The sequence below is a fragment of the Rutilus rutilus genome, assembly GCF_951802725.1.
Source record: "Rutilus rutilus genome assembly, chromosome: 21".
Classification (NCBI taxonomy): Eukaryota; Metazoa; Chordata; class Actinopteri; order Cypriniformes; family Leuciscidae; genus Rutilus; species Rutilus rutilus.
This window is the reverse complement of record NC_140226.1, coordinates 15,075,903-15,093,871: the sequence shown is the minus strand read 5'-3', so window position 1 is coordinate 15,093,871 and position 17,969 is coordinate 15,075,903. Positions and strand designations below refer to the sequence as shown.

Here is a 17,969-nt window from a genome sequence, read left to right as displayed (position 1 = left end):
TGGCCTTTGGAAAAGTGTCTTTCAAAGTCAAACTTTCAAAGACTAGACTTTGACTAATGTGCAAGAATAAGAAGGATTAAAGCATCACAGAGACTAGCAAGGTGTAAAAGACATTTAAGAAAGATCAGAGAGGAACAGAAGGGGTTGGACTGACTGGTAAGTCAACATCACAACTAACCTGTGAGGAAGGACCAGAGGGGGGATTGGGATGAAAAGAAGGAGTGGACCATGAGTCGAGCGGGACAGCAGAGGATATAAAATGAAAAGAGGGAGCCGAGAGCCAAGGGGATTGGAAGGAAGTTGTACATCCAAGAAATGGAAACATATTGGACACTAAAATGGCCATAAACTCCCCAAGAGAGGTCAGGGTTATAGAAAACGGCTGGGGAGATTCAAAGAGGCAAGAAGGCTGTCAGCACAGCCATGGGGAACCAAGGTGCAACAGGTTCAGCAGAACTCAGAGAGAAGGGTGAGTCTGCTAAAGAAAAGAGACGTGGTTTATTATATGCGCACTGGGAGGCCAAGAGGAAGAGATACACACACACACACACACAGCTGATCTTCTGGGATATCCATGCACAACCATCTCTAGGGTTTACAGATAATGTTCCAAAAAAGAGAAAATATCTAGTGAGCGGCAATTCTGTGGGCGAAAATGCCTTGTTGATGCCAGAGTTTAGAGGAGAATGGCCAGACTGGTTCGAGCTGATAGAAAGGCAACAGTAACTCAAATAACCACTTATTACGACCAAGGTCTGCAGAAGAGCATCTCTTATCACATAATACGTCAAACCTTGAAGCAGATGGGCTACAGCAGCTGAAGCACTCCTGTCAGATAAGAACAGGAAAATGAGGCTACAATTCGCACGGACTCACCAAATTTGGACAATAGAAGATGCCTGGTCTGATGAATCTCAAATTCTGCTGGGACATTCAGATGGTATAGAGTTAGAATTTGACGTAAACAACATGAAAGCATGGATTAATCCTGCCTTGTTTCAATTGTTCATGCTGGTGCCAGCGTGTGATGCTGCAGGGGATTTTTTCTTGGCACACATTGGGCCCATTAATTGAGCATTGGCCATATTGTTGTTGATCATGTCTATCCTTTTATGACCCTTGTGTAACCATCTTCTGATGGCTGCTGCCAGCAGTATAACACGCAATGTCACAAAGCTCAAATCATCTCAAACTGGTTTCTTGAACATGACAATGTGTTCACTAAACTCAAATGGCCTCCACAGTAATCAGATCTCAATTCAATAGAGCAGCTTCGGGATGTGGTGGAACTGGAGATTCTCATCATGGATGTGCAGCCGACAAATCTGCAGCAACTGCGTGATGCTATCATGTCAATATGGACCAAAATCTTTGATGAATGTTTCCAGCACCTTGTTGAATCTGTGCCACAAAGAACTAAGACAGTTCTGAAGGCCAGTACCAACAAGGTGTACCTAATAAAGTGGCCAGTGAGTGCATATAAGTCTTTGGGAAGTGCTGGAAGAGACTTTACAGAGTGTAGTGTCAATACAAGATCTTGACCAAAAAAGTAACGCACCTCTCGATGGCAATAACATCACAACATTTATTTCCATCAAGAGCTGAACCAATTTTTGGTCAGGATCTTGTATTGACAATGCAAGAGTCAAGCACCCTGGAAAGTCTACTCCAGCACATCCCAAGGACTTTCAATGAATTTAAGGTCTGGACTCAAAGGTGCCGATTCATGTGTGAAAATGATTCTCCCTCCCAACCATTCTTTCCCAGTTTGAGCCTGATGAATCTTGACATTGTCATCCTGGAATATGGCCATCCTGTGTCTTCCTTCATGGTTGTTTAAGAAATGAAAAGCTACACACCCCATCCATTAGAGTTAGAAGAATTGTTGCCAAACATATAACATGATATAAACTATCATAAGATAAGATAATAATCACTGCAATTATGATACAATCATTGACTCTTAAGCATTTGCCTTTGAACAGTGACTTTTCTTTTTTTTTGACCAGCAGTGTATGTAGTACTGTTTTTTTAATAAAGTTATATATATATATTGCTAGAGGTTACTGATCAAAGTGAAAAAATAAAGTAGGACACTTTAGTGCCCTATTAACCACTAACATCCTAGCAACCTCTTAGCAACAAACCGTATACCTACATCTGTGTCATTATCTCAATCCAAACAAAGTAAATTCAGAGTAAATTCTCATAGATCTCATATACAGTATGTCAGAGTTTCCAAGAAAGAGACTGTACGGCTCATCAATGCCTTCTTAAGCCGCAAAATAGATTTAAATAGAATATTTTTCTTTCTTGATCTTCCACCAAAGAAGATAAACCCTGACCTCTTCAGAAAGGGTCTGAAGCCTCTTAGATTACCTAGCTCACCACTAAAACTCAATCAAAGAAGCTTTTGTCAGGCTGTAGTGTCTGGCGAGAGTGAGTGAGCGCCATAGTGACCTTTCTACAATAGCAACTGTTCTACAATGTGAACTATTGAGCTTAACAGCAGTGAATAAGGCCTGTCCATTCTGAGGAGACAATTACATTCTCTAGGAAAGCAAGAGCCTACTCTGCGGCCAACCATCAAATACACAGGCTTTTCTGGATTGAAGCAGTCTATCTGGCCATTGCGAGGTCATCAGCTTTAAGGTGACAGAGCAGCAAGGACAAACAGCAGAGCCATTGTAAAATTCTTATGGCATCAGAGCTATCACAACAAGCACAGAGCCGCACAGACACAGGGCCAAAATCAACAGGCTCTCCATTCCTTTGGAACGGTCCAACATGATATTTACATTGGAAGAACACGAAGCAACGCACTTTGTGAACATGATCATAGAGACGAGTAAAGGTTACAGATTTAGGGCAATGCTCGGTAGATTTCGACCATGACGCTTTTCAGAGACAAACTCTGTGCGGCTGCATACAATGGACGATGTGTTTGACGGATCGTCTTGGCCGTCTGTTCTGGCCACACACACGAGAGAAATAAACCACTATGGAGTTGGCCTGAATAAATGATGTGTGCATGTCTAACTTAGTTGACATACATACAGTACGTACCTCTGTGCAGTCCAAAAATGGGGAGTAACCAGCGGGTGGGATGATGGGAGGGCGTACATATGCGTTTAAGTGGCGAGGACGGTGTGGGTCACAGGCCAGATTAAAAGACCCATAAGAGGATTGATATTTGAACAATCCTGTTTTTCTTGTCTTTCAGAAAGGCTGACTGCTTCCTCGTGTTGTCGAGATCTGTCATGGTATTAAAAATGCCTTCAGGGGCTCCTTCAGATTAACTCCCTGTGAAAACCAAGGATGTCTGTGAACATTTTTGGGGGTTTAAAGAAATATTTTACTCAAAAATGAGAATTCTGTCATTATTTCACCTTCCCGTCATCCAAATCCACATGACTCATATCCAAAATGACACAAAAAAGCCCCATAAAAGTACCGTAGTACAAGTCTTCTGAAGAGCTCTGTAAGATAAATAGAATTTTAAGTCAATATTCAGTTACAACAGTTCAGTTCACAAAACTGATCTGAATGATTCATTCAAAAATCATTAGTTAAGAGCGCACTGGATTTTCAGTGAATAACAACTTCAAGGTATGGCTTTAGTAGACTTGGAATATAGTAGGATGAACTACTTTTACAATATTTTATGGTGCTAATGTGCTTCTCCCATTCATTGTTATGGCATGGAAAGCACTAGTAAATTATATTTAAAAAAAGTTTTCTTTCGTGCTGAGACGGGTTTGGAACAACATGAGAATGAATAAATGATAACCGAATTTTCATGTTAAATTGACGGAGGTACACTAGACATCGTGCGCAGACCGTGATGCTGCCAGGATCACAGTAATCTTTGATCTGTGATCCAGAATTTGCTCTGCCACTTTATTGGTCAACAGGGTCATTTTGGAGGTTTGGCAGTCTTCCCTGACCTTCTTCTGTTCCCAGACAGACAGCAAATTGACAAATGAAAAGACTGATAAACAAACACGCAGACGGCTTCATAGGACATCTGAACACGCTAAGATCCGCTACAGTGCCCACGGCTTTGTGGGCCAGACGGTCGTGCCAACCATCTTGGTTGGTTGACCACCCACGTCAACAGAACACTAACCCATCCAGAAGAAATCAATAATGTGGATTCATCACATGCTTTGACGTAATTGTGGCATGAACTGACAATTTGAAAAATTTCAAGAAAAACATCAAGGTGGTTTTGGATCTATTCAGTTTTCCATCTCCTATAACGGTAAAAGCTGAGAAGTTCAGTTTGCGAGGACATTATTGCACTTATGGCAACATTATATCTTGATGACATAGTGCAGATGAATATAAAACACTTATAAAATGTAGGCCAAGAAAAGCATCTCTGCGGAGGACTAAGGTGCAGCAGCTGTTGTTCTCTCTTCGTTTTTATATTGTTGTTGGCGCCCTCTGCTGGGTAAGAGTTCTCGACACAACTAAAGCATACTAACGACACTGTTGTCTCTGAGCTTTACAATTGTTGCTAGATATTGTACAATCTAACTCCGATCAAAGTTTGCCTAAAAAATATCAACTGTCTTTCATGTCAGACTGCACGATACATCATAGCTAACTCGTGTCATGATTGAAAGCCTTTGTATCCATCCATCCATTCAGCATCTCTCTTTATGTACAGTTTTTATCTACCTATCTATCTATATAGTATCTCTATATAGTATATCTATACAGTATCTATCTACCTATCTATATTGTATTTATACAGTATCATCTATCTATCTTTATAGTATTTATAAAGTATCCATCTACCCATCTATCTATATAGTTTCTCTATCTACACAGTTTCTACATACTTATCTATCTATATCTCTATCTATAGTATCTACCTACCTATCTATATCTATACAGTATCTATCTACCAATCTATATATACAGTATCTCTTTCTATACAGTATTTATGCATCCAACCATCGATCCAGTATCTCTATATATACAGTACCTGTTTGTATAGTGTTACGCTTTATATTCAATATCTATCCATCCATCCATCCATCCATCCATCCATCAATACATTATCTACTTATCTATCTATCTATACAGTATCTCTCTTTCTATACAATTTATATCTACCTATATATCTATACTGTATTTACCTATCTACATATGGTCTATCTATCAATTTATCTATTGAAAATTGGATATAGAAACATAAATCATTGAACTTTTTCTCTGTTGCAAAAAGAGAAATTTACACTACTTTAGCTGCGGAATAAATTGAAAATAAATATTGAAAAAACGAACAATGAACGAATAAAATAATCCTTGTGAGGTTTGGAGATATTGAATTCAAATGACTTCATAGTTCAACTGCATCTCTTGAAGAAGTCTCACCCTATCACATTTATGCATGTGCAGACAGAGAATGAATTATTAAGAATTTGAGAATCCTCACAGGCGCTGTCCCTGCAGTAGAGAAACCTCTGCTAGATCAATATCTCCTTCACCTAGTGTCACTAGACAAGCACTGGGAAATTGCTGCTGTACAAAATAAAAAAGTTCCAATTTCACTCTAGGTCAAAGTGATTACATTTCCAAAATATCAGGCTCAAAATGCCCAATCTTATCCAGGATTTTCTCTGTATCTCCAGTGTATGGAAATACAATAAAATTGCAGGTTTAGTCTCGAGTGGACCTTTCCTTCACTTTTGCTGCGTTTCAATTTTCAAGATGGTAACTATGGAAACGCATGAATGTTGACTAGATGATTTGAGGGGGTAATACTGTCTTCGCATTTTAGACTGTGAGAAAGAACAGGTTCATGATATTTCTCCTTATACTACAGGGCTATTGAATGCTTGATTCTGATTGGTTGACAAACGTTCTAAGGTGAGCAATTATTTTCAGGGAAATGCATGGGTAAAGTAGTTCCAGGTCTTGACCGCATCACAGTTCCAAATCACTTCGCCAAATGATTTTGGTTATTGGTCTTTACAGCCTAGCCTACAACAGCAAAATAACCAAAAACCACGAGAGCCCCTGAAAGCCTCAAAAGCAAAATTTGAAGGGGGTCTCAAATTTTGTCAAAAAAATAAAAATACAATATTTTATTGTTACCAGTGTTAATCTCGTTAACGAAAACTATGACGGAAAATGTACGTTGACTACCTTTTTTCCCCTGACTAAGACAAGACGATGAGAGACGACATACCCACGTCATTAAACGATAACTGTGACTATATCAATATCGTTGACAAAAAAAGACGAGACTGAAATGTGTCAAAAAAAAACAAAAAAAACTTGTCCAAAACCACTTATTTTTGTCGAATAAAGGAGGAGACAACACATTACAGACTGTTTTTACGAGCGTTCATGCTTATGGTTGCCAGATTTCAATAATTTAAACCCCAGTCAGAGCTTTTCTGTTAAAAGAGCACGTTTTCTACCCGGTCTTTTCAATAGTATCTGGCAACCATGTGCGCGCGGGCGTGCTTTTTCTACACTGCTGGGTAGGGTTGCACCAGCCGTTCGTAAGTTCTCTTAAATTGGAACGTTAAGTCCAGACTAGAGGCTTAGTAACTACTAGCTAGTTCGTAACTAACTCTGTACTTTATTCCGTTGTGAAAAAGGTGAAAGACCTCTGAATCAAAGGTAGAGCAACTCTGGTGAAGCACTTGACAGTATTTTGGAAAGTGATAAAGCATCAAGTACAAATGTGAGAGTTGTAAATGTTTCTGCTCTTCTGACTTGCAGCCTGTTTTGTAGGTCATACATTTTGCTAAAAGGTTAATGAGCATGTCTGTTGATCGAAAATCATGCATTATATTGTGATCATATTGCAAATGTTTTCATTTCAAACTGAAGACAAAAAGCATATACCATATAGCATAGAGAAATACCATCCACAACATCAAAATATAAGCTAGATGAGGGAAAACAGCAAGTAATTTTTTATTTATTTTTTAAACATACTTTATTGTATGCATGCTGTCCAGTTGAGAGATGAAGGTGCCTGATTGAATGATAATGGAATTACAATTATGAAGACAATAAAAAATAAAACATATCTATCCATACTACATCAATTAGCAAAGCATATTTTTTTTAAACATTAACAAAGAAAACCAACCCAGAAAAAACAACAATCAATCCTGAAAAAAAACAACAACAAAAAACAAGACATAAACAATGACACTAACAATTATTTCGGTAACACTTTACAATAAGGTCTCTGTCTCTGTGACTAGAGACTCTTGTTTTGTGAAAGGACTTTTATTATGACACTGGATTTTAACACCAGTTAACGCAGATATGTGTGTGTCAATGATCGTGTATTGTTTAAGTGTTCTTTCTGTCCTCATCATGTCCTTTTTTCTTTAGCTTAACATTTACTGAGGCATTCATTTCACTATGTTGATTTATGTATTGTATAAAGAACTCAAACAAGTTAAATGTTTATTTTCAATTATCCACTTTCATAATATAAATTGTCATACTTACTTAGGCCTACTGGAACATTTTCCCATACCAAACAGACAAAACCCGATCACAGTAACTGCCACCATTTTTAAATTTCTGTTTCCCGCCAATAGAAGGCACAGTTAATTGTTCTCATGTCTGAGGGGGAGACTGATGTTCTGTTTGATTCTTCGTTAAACATTGTTAAACATTTAACTGAGTTTGTTTTGTTTCCAATGTTTGTATATTTTAGTATTATTCTAACAGTTTATGTCTTTGTTACTGTTAGAGGTTTTTTTTTTTTTTTTTTTTTTTTTACCTTTAATTACTAAATGGTTTAGTCCAAGTGGGAGGAGCTTATCCTTTTTAAGAGTGCCTCTCAGTGTTGAATGGAGCTCATAGAGTGAGTTGGTTGCTCGGTTTTTGGGTCAATTTATTGACATAGCCAAAATCTTTGTTTGCAGTTAACTTTGAATAGTTTATTTATTTTTCTTTTGGATTTTCACTGTAAATATCATTTGCACTCTACTGGAAAGTCTTTGTTTTTCACTTTTTGGGAATAAACACTGAACTTTTGACTTCATCAGCACGTCACTTCTTTTTTACGCCTCCATCGGACGGTATATTCAGAGCAGTGGTGCTGCAACTGCTTGAACATCTTTGGGGCCTCTTTGTGGCAGTTGGTACACCCCTGTCTCTGTTACAGTCTCATTTGTTAATATTAGTTTATAAAAATACAGTTGTTCATTGTTTGTTCATGTCACTTTACAGTGCATTAACTAATGTTAACAAATACAATTTTTGATTTTAATAATGTATTAGTAAATGTTGAAATTAACATTATCTAATATTAATAAATGCTGTAAAAGTATTGTTCATTCTTTGTTCATCATGTTAACTAATTAAACCTTATTGTAAAGTGTTACCAGTCAGTCGAGTGTTTTTCTCTGTGTTACAGGACAAAACAGAGCTATCTTAAATCATAATCATTTTAATTATGATTAAAACATACATTATATAACTTTTTTTTTATCATTCAAGGTTTGTGCACAGGGAACAATCAAAGCAACTGCGATTCCTGAAACCAAAACAACATGAAATGAAATAATGCACAAATATAATTTGGGAAGTGTTATCTTAAATATATTTAAGCACTTATTACTTATCAGTATAATGTCAACAACCATTAGGTAAACGATGCAGTACACCTGAAAAGAATTGCGAAGAAAAATTGTTCAAAGCACACAGAAACAGAAAAAAAATAAAAATAAAATAAAATAAAATAAAAAAATCGAAGACATCATTACAGCAGTTTTCACTAGTTTAACACAAAATGTAAGCCCCCTTTAGTCATTTTGAACCCAGGTAATTGTTAAACTCAGTAAAAAAAAAATACACTAATTTAAACTCAACAAGATGTGCAAAGTAGCCTACATGGTATTTGACATATATGATCTATTTCGCCTCATAGGAATACTCTGCTCATTGTTTGGCAAAATTTTAATTCAAGATTGAAGATCAATTGAACGTGAATGATATTTTCATTAGGAATTTGTGCTGATCAAAAAAAAAAAAAAGCCTGTAAATGGAACTCAAATATAAATATTCATTAAAACGAATTAAAATGTGCTTATAATAGACTCATGAACACAAATCTAAGGTAAACAATTTGCATCACTAGTACATTTGTACTAGTTTATACATTATGTATTCTACATTATAAAAGCATTTATTTTTAACTAGAAATTAGTGAGGGTTTGTCTTTTAATTAAAAACAGTTCTGAAATGTGTTAGTTAACGAGTCCCTCATTATTCTCTGTACAAAGTTAAATAGCAAGAAAATGACTGTTCATAGGCCAAAATATACACAAATGTACACAAAATCTCAGTGATATCTGCAGTACAGATGGCAGCTGCATTGTTTCAGGCAAAGATGATTATTGGACTTAATGAGATGATTGTGAGTTATTCACTATATGGGCAGAGCAATGTTTTCATGTCTGTAAAATAAAAGCTCTGTACTTTGCTGCAATAGTAATTCATATTTTTGAAATATTTAGACATGCAACAAATGTGGAGATCTGGAAATATGCTGTAGTGTTTTGCGAGGGGTCTGTGGTGTGTTTTCCCTTTCTACATATCATTCTTACTATGTTTCAATTTCAAAATATTGCCCAAATGGGCAATAAATGTAAACGAAAACTAGTTCGGGGTTGAACTTTCTCTCATTCAACAAGTGCAACCTGTGACCCTCCCTCTTTTCCTGGTTCCTCACTGATGAGTGCACTCGTCTGGCTTCTCGTTTTGAGGACTGTCCACTGTGCTCTCATTCTTCTGCTCGACTGCCACCTACAGGACAACAGAAGCAAGTGCAAGTGAGTAGTTGAGTAGTTGCAAATGCTTGCCACAAGGAGGCAGTCGATTACAAGGCAAGGAATTTGGGAGTAATGACCTAGTGTAAACGGAACGCGACCTAATCTCAGGCATCACCTGTTTGTTTCCACATGCTCATCCCATTTCAATCTGCCCATGACTGACCTCACTGGGGTTCAGACACCTTCTGCCACTGTCCTGCCATGCAGCTATGATGCATTTATCATATACAGCAAGATGCTTCATCAGCAGGTTTCGCTGTCATTCCTATACGGAGGTTACAGGCAGAGTTTTACATCTTGTTCTTGCCGCCCTGCTGTTTGTTGCGCACCTCTGCTCAGTGATGAATCACTCCCTGTGGCTGCTGAACAGTAATAGGAACAGATGTTTGTAGAAAACAGCTCCAGCCACCTTAATGACATGTTCGGAATGCAGTAGGGAAAACAAGCTCTGGCAGCTGACACAGCAGGTTGCTTGAGCATGACAACTTGTCTTTCAGTGGCTTTGTCACAAGGGTACATGACATTTAGCTCAGACCCGTCCCGAAGGGCTTGAAAATCACCACTAAATAACCAGATTCAATTACCGGTTTCCTAAAGTGCGATTTTGAGGGTGAGGACAGGTGTATAACATCTAACAAGGTATAAACATAGTTTTAATCACTGCGCTAACGCATATTTAGTGGAGAGTGGGGTAAGATGTGCCAACCTTTAGTCTAGCAAACGTGCAAAATGTGTCATGTGACCGTATACAGTATTTAGAAAGAACCAATCATATAAAACTACCTGTGATTGAGCACTTTAAGTTATATTATATATAAAAATACATATTTTACATTTTACACAGATTTTTATATTAATACTATTACAAATACTATAACTAATACACAATATTATAAATAAAATGTATTAATTAACATTAACCTTTTTTGTGGCTGGTTAATGAAAATCTGAGTAATCTGCAGCAAAATAAGACATTAGATTGTGCATTAATAAATCACTTTATGTTAAAAATGTTATTTAAAAATGCAGCAAATTCGTATTATATTTATACTGATTCAATGTGGCACAGTGTACCCCTAAGGTGTGGAAAGTTTTGTTAGTTTGACCGCATTGCTCCTTGCCTAGAGGACAACTTAAGTAAAAGGTGGCACAGCTTTCTCCACCTTCCCCTCACACACAAACACACACACAATACCTGATAGGAGTAATGTGATTTGTAGGTGATCCATTTCTTCAAGTCAGTTCTGTCCCCCACGGACAGAGAGCGAACGGTGGCTTTGGACGCAGAAGCAGAAGGCATGTCAAACTCAACCTCTACCAGGCACTCAAATTTGGGAGGCACCTCCCAATCTGAGCCCAGCTCCAGACGACAGAAGAACGTATGAGGATGTCCCAGTGCTACAAAAAATACCATGCACAACCATTTTAATGTAATGTATGCAATATTAAAGCAAATCATTAATTAATGTAAATTACTACAGTACATGGCATTTTAGATGAAGGACCTGAGCTGCATAATATATAATTTATCATTAGCACAGAACTGGCCTCGATTCTGCTAAAATGAACTGAAGATAACTCAAGAAATGTCAGGTGTGCCAGACTTGATGTCAGTGAAGCCAGAAACAGTTTTGGTTTATGTTCATCTTGATGGCGACACATGTTTGAATATGCACAAAAAAAAAAGCTAATATTCAGTGAAACTTAAACCTAAACATATCCATATTGCTCTTGTAAAGCTATTGTATGGCTTCAGAAGACTATAGCTCACAAGTCATGTGAACTACTTTTATGATACTTATATAGTGTTTTTTGTCCTTTTAGGAGCCTGACAGACATTCTTCAAAATATCAAATTTTATAGTCTATTTCACATGGGTTTGGAAGGGTGAGTAAATTAACTTTTTTCAATTTTTTTCCTTGAAACATTACAGAGAACAGAGTCAAAAACTCATTGCACTGAATTGTAAAGCTCAAGGATGTCAGACAGTGAGTCTGTGAATTAACAGATAATGACAGATTGAGCTTTGTCTAACCAATCAGATTCATGCAGGGGGAGGGTACCCTGCTGATGTACAATTGAAAAGCCTAAAGCACTGGCCATTGTCAGAAAAAAATTCCAGCACTGGCCACAATGCAAATGCTATGACAACAGAAAATCAACAAAAAGGATAAAAGATTATTTCTACACCACTGCACTTGCCTTGAGAGTCAATACTGCATTAGAGACATGGCTTGTTACCGCAGCATTGTGATGTGGGGGTTTGTGAGGATTTATTCAGCAGCATCAAAACATAAAAATCCTTAATCTACTATCTATAATAATATAGAGAAAAACACACTAAAATAAGAGTAGCGTTCTCAAATATTGGCATAATTTCATAATCTTTCAAACAGAGCAATGGCAAAAATCATTACAATGTGATGGTTCATTTACTGACTTGATTGATCTAACCTCCATCTAATGAAATACAGTAGTTAGATAAAACAAAACAGCTCTAACACAGCTTTGATATTGCATAAGAGTAACAGAGGAGAACAAGATCAGTTTAACCTGAAATGTAAAGAGCGCATCATGGCTATTCGACGCTAATGCTATATCTAACTATTTAGATTTTTAGGTCAATAAATTGAACAAAAAAAAACAAAAACAAACAGGGAAGACCATGAGTACTCTCAGTGACAGCAATTGATTAATTATGAAAACACAAAAATTGTGTGACTTCTCAACTACTTTTTTAACTTCGAAACAACCAAGGATACCTTCCTGCATTCAACACTTTTTCAAGAGCCAAGATAATTCCTGTTGTCACATCATTTGACACCATAGCTACCTCAAATTCAGACCTAAGTTCTCACCTGAGTTCTTGTCTGGCAGGCGACTGATCCTCCACACCACAGACCTAAAGGCCTGTTCGTATTTAGCCGTGCCAATCGTGACCCTCATGGCTGGTTCTGACCCTGATGTGCTGGTTGAACCAAAGCTGGCTCCTTTATTGAACCGAGCCTTCAGGGACTTTTCTCCCGTCACACTCTCCCGCCTAAAGTTCTTTGCCCAAATTTCTGGTATGGGGTAACGGATAGCAACGTTCTCACATGGTATTAAAGTTAAAGGATCCCGATTGGATGAGAATCCCGTTGACATCACCAGCCAGGACTGAACCTCCACTTCCGCACCCCTGACGCAAGCGACTGTTCTCAGGGTGAAGGGAAGGGATTTTTCTGCGAACGCAGTGCGGAAACACAGTAGTTCAAAGCGACGACCAACCGGTGGACTAAACGTAATGGCACGGGACTCTGTGAACTCTAACTGGTCTGCACACTCATGCAGCCGACAATCCCGCAGTTGAATCCAACGTGATGTTGTGTTGGGAATTATGTCATGCCGAGAAACCACCTCTTTACCTTTGACCTGGACATCATTTAGGCCGATACTACAAGGTGGAGATCCATTCAAGAATGCTAGCATGTTCACTCGGGTCAAAACTAGCTGCTCCAAGATACGGCTGTCCCCTTTGGACAGAATCCCATAAAAGTTATCTCTCACCTCCACGTGGACCTCCTCGTCAGTGTAAGTCGTTGGCCAGTTGAGACATTCTTGATCCACTGAGAGTCCTACAAGCCTCTCCTGCAGAGCATGACGAAAGCTCAAGAAGTTCTGGTAGTTTGTGGTCCCAAGTTTCACCACTTGCTCTCTTACGGGCAAATGAACCACAGTGACCTTGGGCTGGATCTTCCTCTTCTCCTTGTAAACCACATTGTCTAAACTGATGGTATGAACCCGGCCGTTCTCGTCGTAGTTCTGGAGCTTGGGTTCAGATATCTCATGCTGGGAGTTCAGCTGGAACTCTTTGAAGGGCTTTTCCAGCCCTTTCTCATAGAAAAGTTGCAGCTGACCACTGTTCGTCAATCTGACAAATATTGGTCCCCAGTGACGAGAGGACATGATGTTCTTCTTCTCAGGGATGCGCAGGAGCATGGGCCAGCCTTCCTGAGGAGTCATGTGGTCTGGTTCATAGGTGGAATCATCGGAGCAAACTTCATCCACCGAATCATCTGGTAGTGTAGGACTACCGTCATGGTCAGGGTCAGAGATGTGTATATTCTTGAGTTGATCCAGACCATCCACAGGAAAGCCTGGTGGGACACTATCTTTTCCAATTGCAGAGTCCTTCTGAGCTGAAAAAAGCAAAATAGATTCCTTTTTGATTTCATCATCTTGATACTCAAAGAATGGTGAGCTGAAGCTGGACATATTCTGTGCCTCTGGACACAAGCCAATGCCTTGGGACGTTTTCAGGTCTGTTTTGTCAAAAAAGGCACTGAAAGGGTTAATAGGAGAAGGTTGTAGGTTGGAGAACTCATCATCGAGGAAAGGGTTCTTCTTGTTATAAGGGACACTGTTGTTCGATAGTGTGTTATCAAAGGCAAAGATGGAATTGGTGCCATTAGGGGCCAAGTCCAGGATGTGTCTCTCTGTCATCGGACCAAAAATGGAAGAGGAAATCAAGTTGCTGTTGGCATCCTGCAGTGGAGAATTGTTGAGATTATCCAGTTTTATATTAGAAGGTCTCCCTGGAGACTGGATGTCCTCATCATCATCAAAAGTAACCCAACTGGTAAAGTGGTTGGAGGTGACATATGAATGGCCATTAGTGTGTTGGTTATTTGTTGTCCAGCTGAATGAATCCATGGTTATTTCTTCATCCTCTTGGCACACAGAAGAATCTATCAATAAATAAAGACAGAGCTGTTTTAACACTTTCAGATAAAATTTGAGCTCTCTGACATATAATTCATTTTATAACAGAAGCATTCTCTCACAGGAATCAACAGAAACAAAGGCACATGTCATATTTATGAGAGGCAGACAGAATGTTATAAACAAGAAAATGGATGACATCCTTGGTGTTTCCACTGCCTTTTGAGTTTATTTCTGAAAAGTCACAATGGTCGGACTATTTAGGTCTAAATAAAGAAAAAAGCTGGAAAGAAAGACATTTCCACTAACAGAAAGCAGACAGCTTCTAATCACCTACGATTCACAAGCACTTATACATACAAATACTCTCTTTCACATGCTACACATTAATTTCAATACAGATATATTAATATTTCATAACAAGAGGTGTAAGTGACTTTACGTTGAGTTGTATTTTTTTTTTTTTGCACTAGGACAAAAACAAATCTTTATAGTTACACCAAGGTCACAGAAGATAGTGGCTACACGTACCACAAGAGCTTGAATTACTTTGTGAAATTCCCCTACTTAGCTGTGAACAATTTGACTATTTACTACATTATAGACATTCTTGCTGTTAGAATGTTTTATTTTCTTTTACCCTAATTCACATTTATTGAATAATTTTTTGTAATTCCTATGCAACAGTTCAACACAGCCTTCATTTTGACTCGGTAAGTACGATTACATGCACTTCAAAAGATTGATTTCACACAAAAAGTAAAAAAAAAAAAAAAAATGTAAATGTCATGTAAACAAGTTTAATTTAAAAAGTAGACACTGATTATAAATGTACCTTAGGCAAATAAGCATAAATAAGAGTGATAGCAAAAAATGATCATCCATTCATTAATGAATCCTTCTGCTCTCTTGGTACTTTAAAATCAAGCTCAAAGTCTTGTCTGTTCCAGTTCTCCAATGCCAAATTAGAGAGAGTCTTTACCTGTTGCTAGGCACCAGCATTCCCCACCTCAGACCTACTTTCTCTGCCAATGCAACAAAGCACTCAGTGAATGGTCTGTCTCACAGGCTGAAAACTGGCATGACTGCACTATGCAATGAGAGCATATATGCACTCCCAGACTTTGACAAATGCTAATTTACAAACAACGATAAGATCTGAAATAGAATTATAGACCAAATCAAAAGCCACAAACAACCCTTTTTATGATCTGTAATAGAATTATAGAGCAAAATCCATAAACAGCTAATAATGTGTACTTGAATTGTTCAGGCTACCTTTTCCCAGTCTCTTAAAACATTTACTATTTAATGTGAGAGAGTGTGCACGCTATGGCTTGTGGCTTTGCTAATCTTCTCATATTAGTTCAACAGGGTTTATCACACTACAAATCTACTCAACTGAAACAGTTCCTATAACAGAAAGTAATAAAAGACTACAATACACAACATGTGCACACACAGAAGCGACCACAGACATAAAGAGACTTCAAGACTCAGATATTATCAGCCCTGGAGGAAGGAGGTTAAAAGATTATCCCAGCTCAGAAAAAAAATGTATTCCTGTGAATGCAATGCCCCGAACATGAATACTTATGAACAGAATCTGCACACCTTCAAAGCAAGTTTGATCATGTTCTTACAAGAGCTACATCAAATCAGCCAGAGGCTGAGATACAAATTGTAACTATCAGAACAAATGTTCAAGGTCCAACCAAGTTCAAGTTAAATTCACAAAAATAAATAAAAAAAATAATTGACAATATTATCAATATTTTTTCTTCCAACAAAGTTGCAGTTTAATCGCAAAACACACGTATACACTGCAAAATTTGTTTTCTTATTCAGTATATATATTTTTTTCCAGTAAAATAATAATAATACTTTAATCATCCTTAAAACATGACCAATTTGCTTAAGCAAAACTACTTAAGTTACTTTCTGAGGATATATCTCGGAATACGTTTTTTTTTTGTTTTTTTTTACTTGATACTTATAACAAGAACAATAGTATCTTACACAACCTTGCTTCTCAAGTTTGAAATAATTTGCAGTCTAGAGATTCCGTTCTACTGAGTAAATCCTAAAAATGCAAAAGCCTGTTGCTAAGCATCAACCTACTGGTATTTCTTCAAACTTCTAGCTCTAAGTAAAACTCAGCATGGATAGAGTGCTGATCCTGAGGCTGTATAAGCTATGCCAAGTGGGATTCCAACACCCCGCTTCTTTTTTAAAACAAACTACACAAACTTAAATCTTAAAATACAGAATTGAAAGATGAATGCATGCTTAATCAGCAATAAAAGATGCCCATGTTATATGTTTCTTAAAAGAGGAAGGAAGAATGGTGAAAATCCAAACTCATATCGCAACAATGTTGATCCAGAAGCATTTATAAGCCAAAGTCAGTCAAAACTTTGATACAAACACTCTATGCAAAGCCTGCCACAAAGCAACAGTGCAGGCAAAGAGACTCACCAGTACAGCAGTCAAGAGTCCAGGTGCTAAAGAGAGAAAACAGATGGGACACCGATTGTGAGACTTCACTACGGCACCAAGCAGTAAGAAGCAGGTCACATGACCTCCTTTGTCCATGGAGTGCCCGCACAGACATGTAGATGCCTGTTGATCTGCCTGCCTCCCTCTCAGGAGGAGTCTTAAGCTTTTGACAGGTAGCTGTCTTTACAGAAACTCTGCCACACCTCGACACAGAAATGCAGTCTTTAAAAATACGACTGGTGGGAAACAAGGTCAGAAAGTCGCCCGCACTTAGCTCTCTCATGTTTGTCTGTAACCATGTCCATGAATATCCAGATTATGTGTCATATAAAAGAGAAGACATTATGTGAAAAAGTGTTGCAGAAACTGACTCATCAATAACATGATGGTGTGCAACAAACAACTATTTTTATACAGCTATAAAATGTGCAAGTCAACCGGCATCTGACTGCAAACTAAGACTTGAGACAAATGGGTGACAGCTTGTGTTTGCACTGATGTCTTGATCTGCTTTGAGATCGCTCAATCCTTTCCTACAGCACTGAGCTACTGACCTTTATTTTTCTGGTTTCAGATCAGTCCTTCTAAACAAACCGAGAGCATTAACAGAGGATTACTGCAGAATTTACTACACCCATTTAAACTGATTATTGTTCACATCAAATCCATGTATTGATCTCAAGATTGGCACTCTTACTGTAATATTTCATTTTAAATGCCCATTTTAAACCCTCAAACTATTTATTTCAAGAAAAATCCTGCTTTCCATGATGTATCCCATTTGAAACTCGCCAAACTATGCTGGTGAGAAGCAGGCAGATCTTTCCTATAATGTGAAACGGAGTGATAGCTGCAGGTGTGAGTCACAGGAGGCGGGTGTTTTGCGAGGACATTTACAGAGGTCAAAGGTCAAAGACGGTGAGAAAGCGTGCTAGATTCCCA

At 38.0% G+C, this 17,969-nt stretch overlaps 2 protein-coding genes across 5 annotated transcripts in view; one reads left to right on the top strand and one right to left on the bottom strand.

The window, feature by feature from the left end:
* The window catches only part of nrxn3a (neurexin 3a), a 759,351-nt gene that overhangs the window by 341,532 nt on the left and 399,850 nt on the right, over positions 1-17,969 (top strand). The gene's annotated exons all lie outside the window — the stretch shown is intronic.
* ston2 (stonin 2) overlaps positions 6,942-17,969 on the bottom strand; it is a 29,451-nt gene continuing 18,423 nt past the window's right edge. For 3 of the 4 annotated variants that reach the window (XM_084392663.1, XM_084392665.1, XM_084392666.1), the window contains 3 exons: positions 12,686-14,554; positions 11,023-11,225; positions 7,743-9,801 (listed from right to left, as the gene is read on the bottom strand). In XM_084392663.1, coding sequence (XP_084248789.1) covers positions 9,724-9,801; positions 11,023-11,225; positions 12,686-14,554 — 2,150 coding nt within the window. In that variant the 3' untranslated portion in view covers positions 7,743-9,723. Of the gene's footprint in view, positions 9,802-11,022; positions 11,226-12,685; positions 14,555-17,006; positions 17,374-17,969 lie in introns of those variants that run through there. The other variant, XM_084392664.1, reaches the window with a different exon arrangement.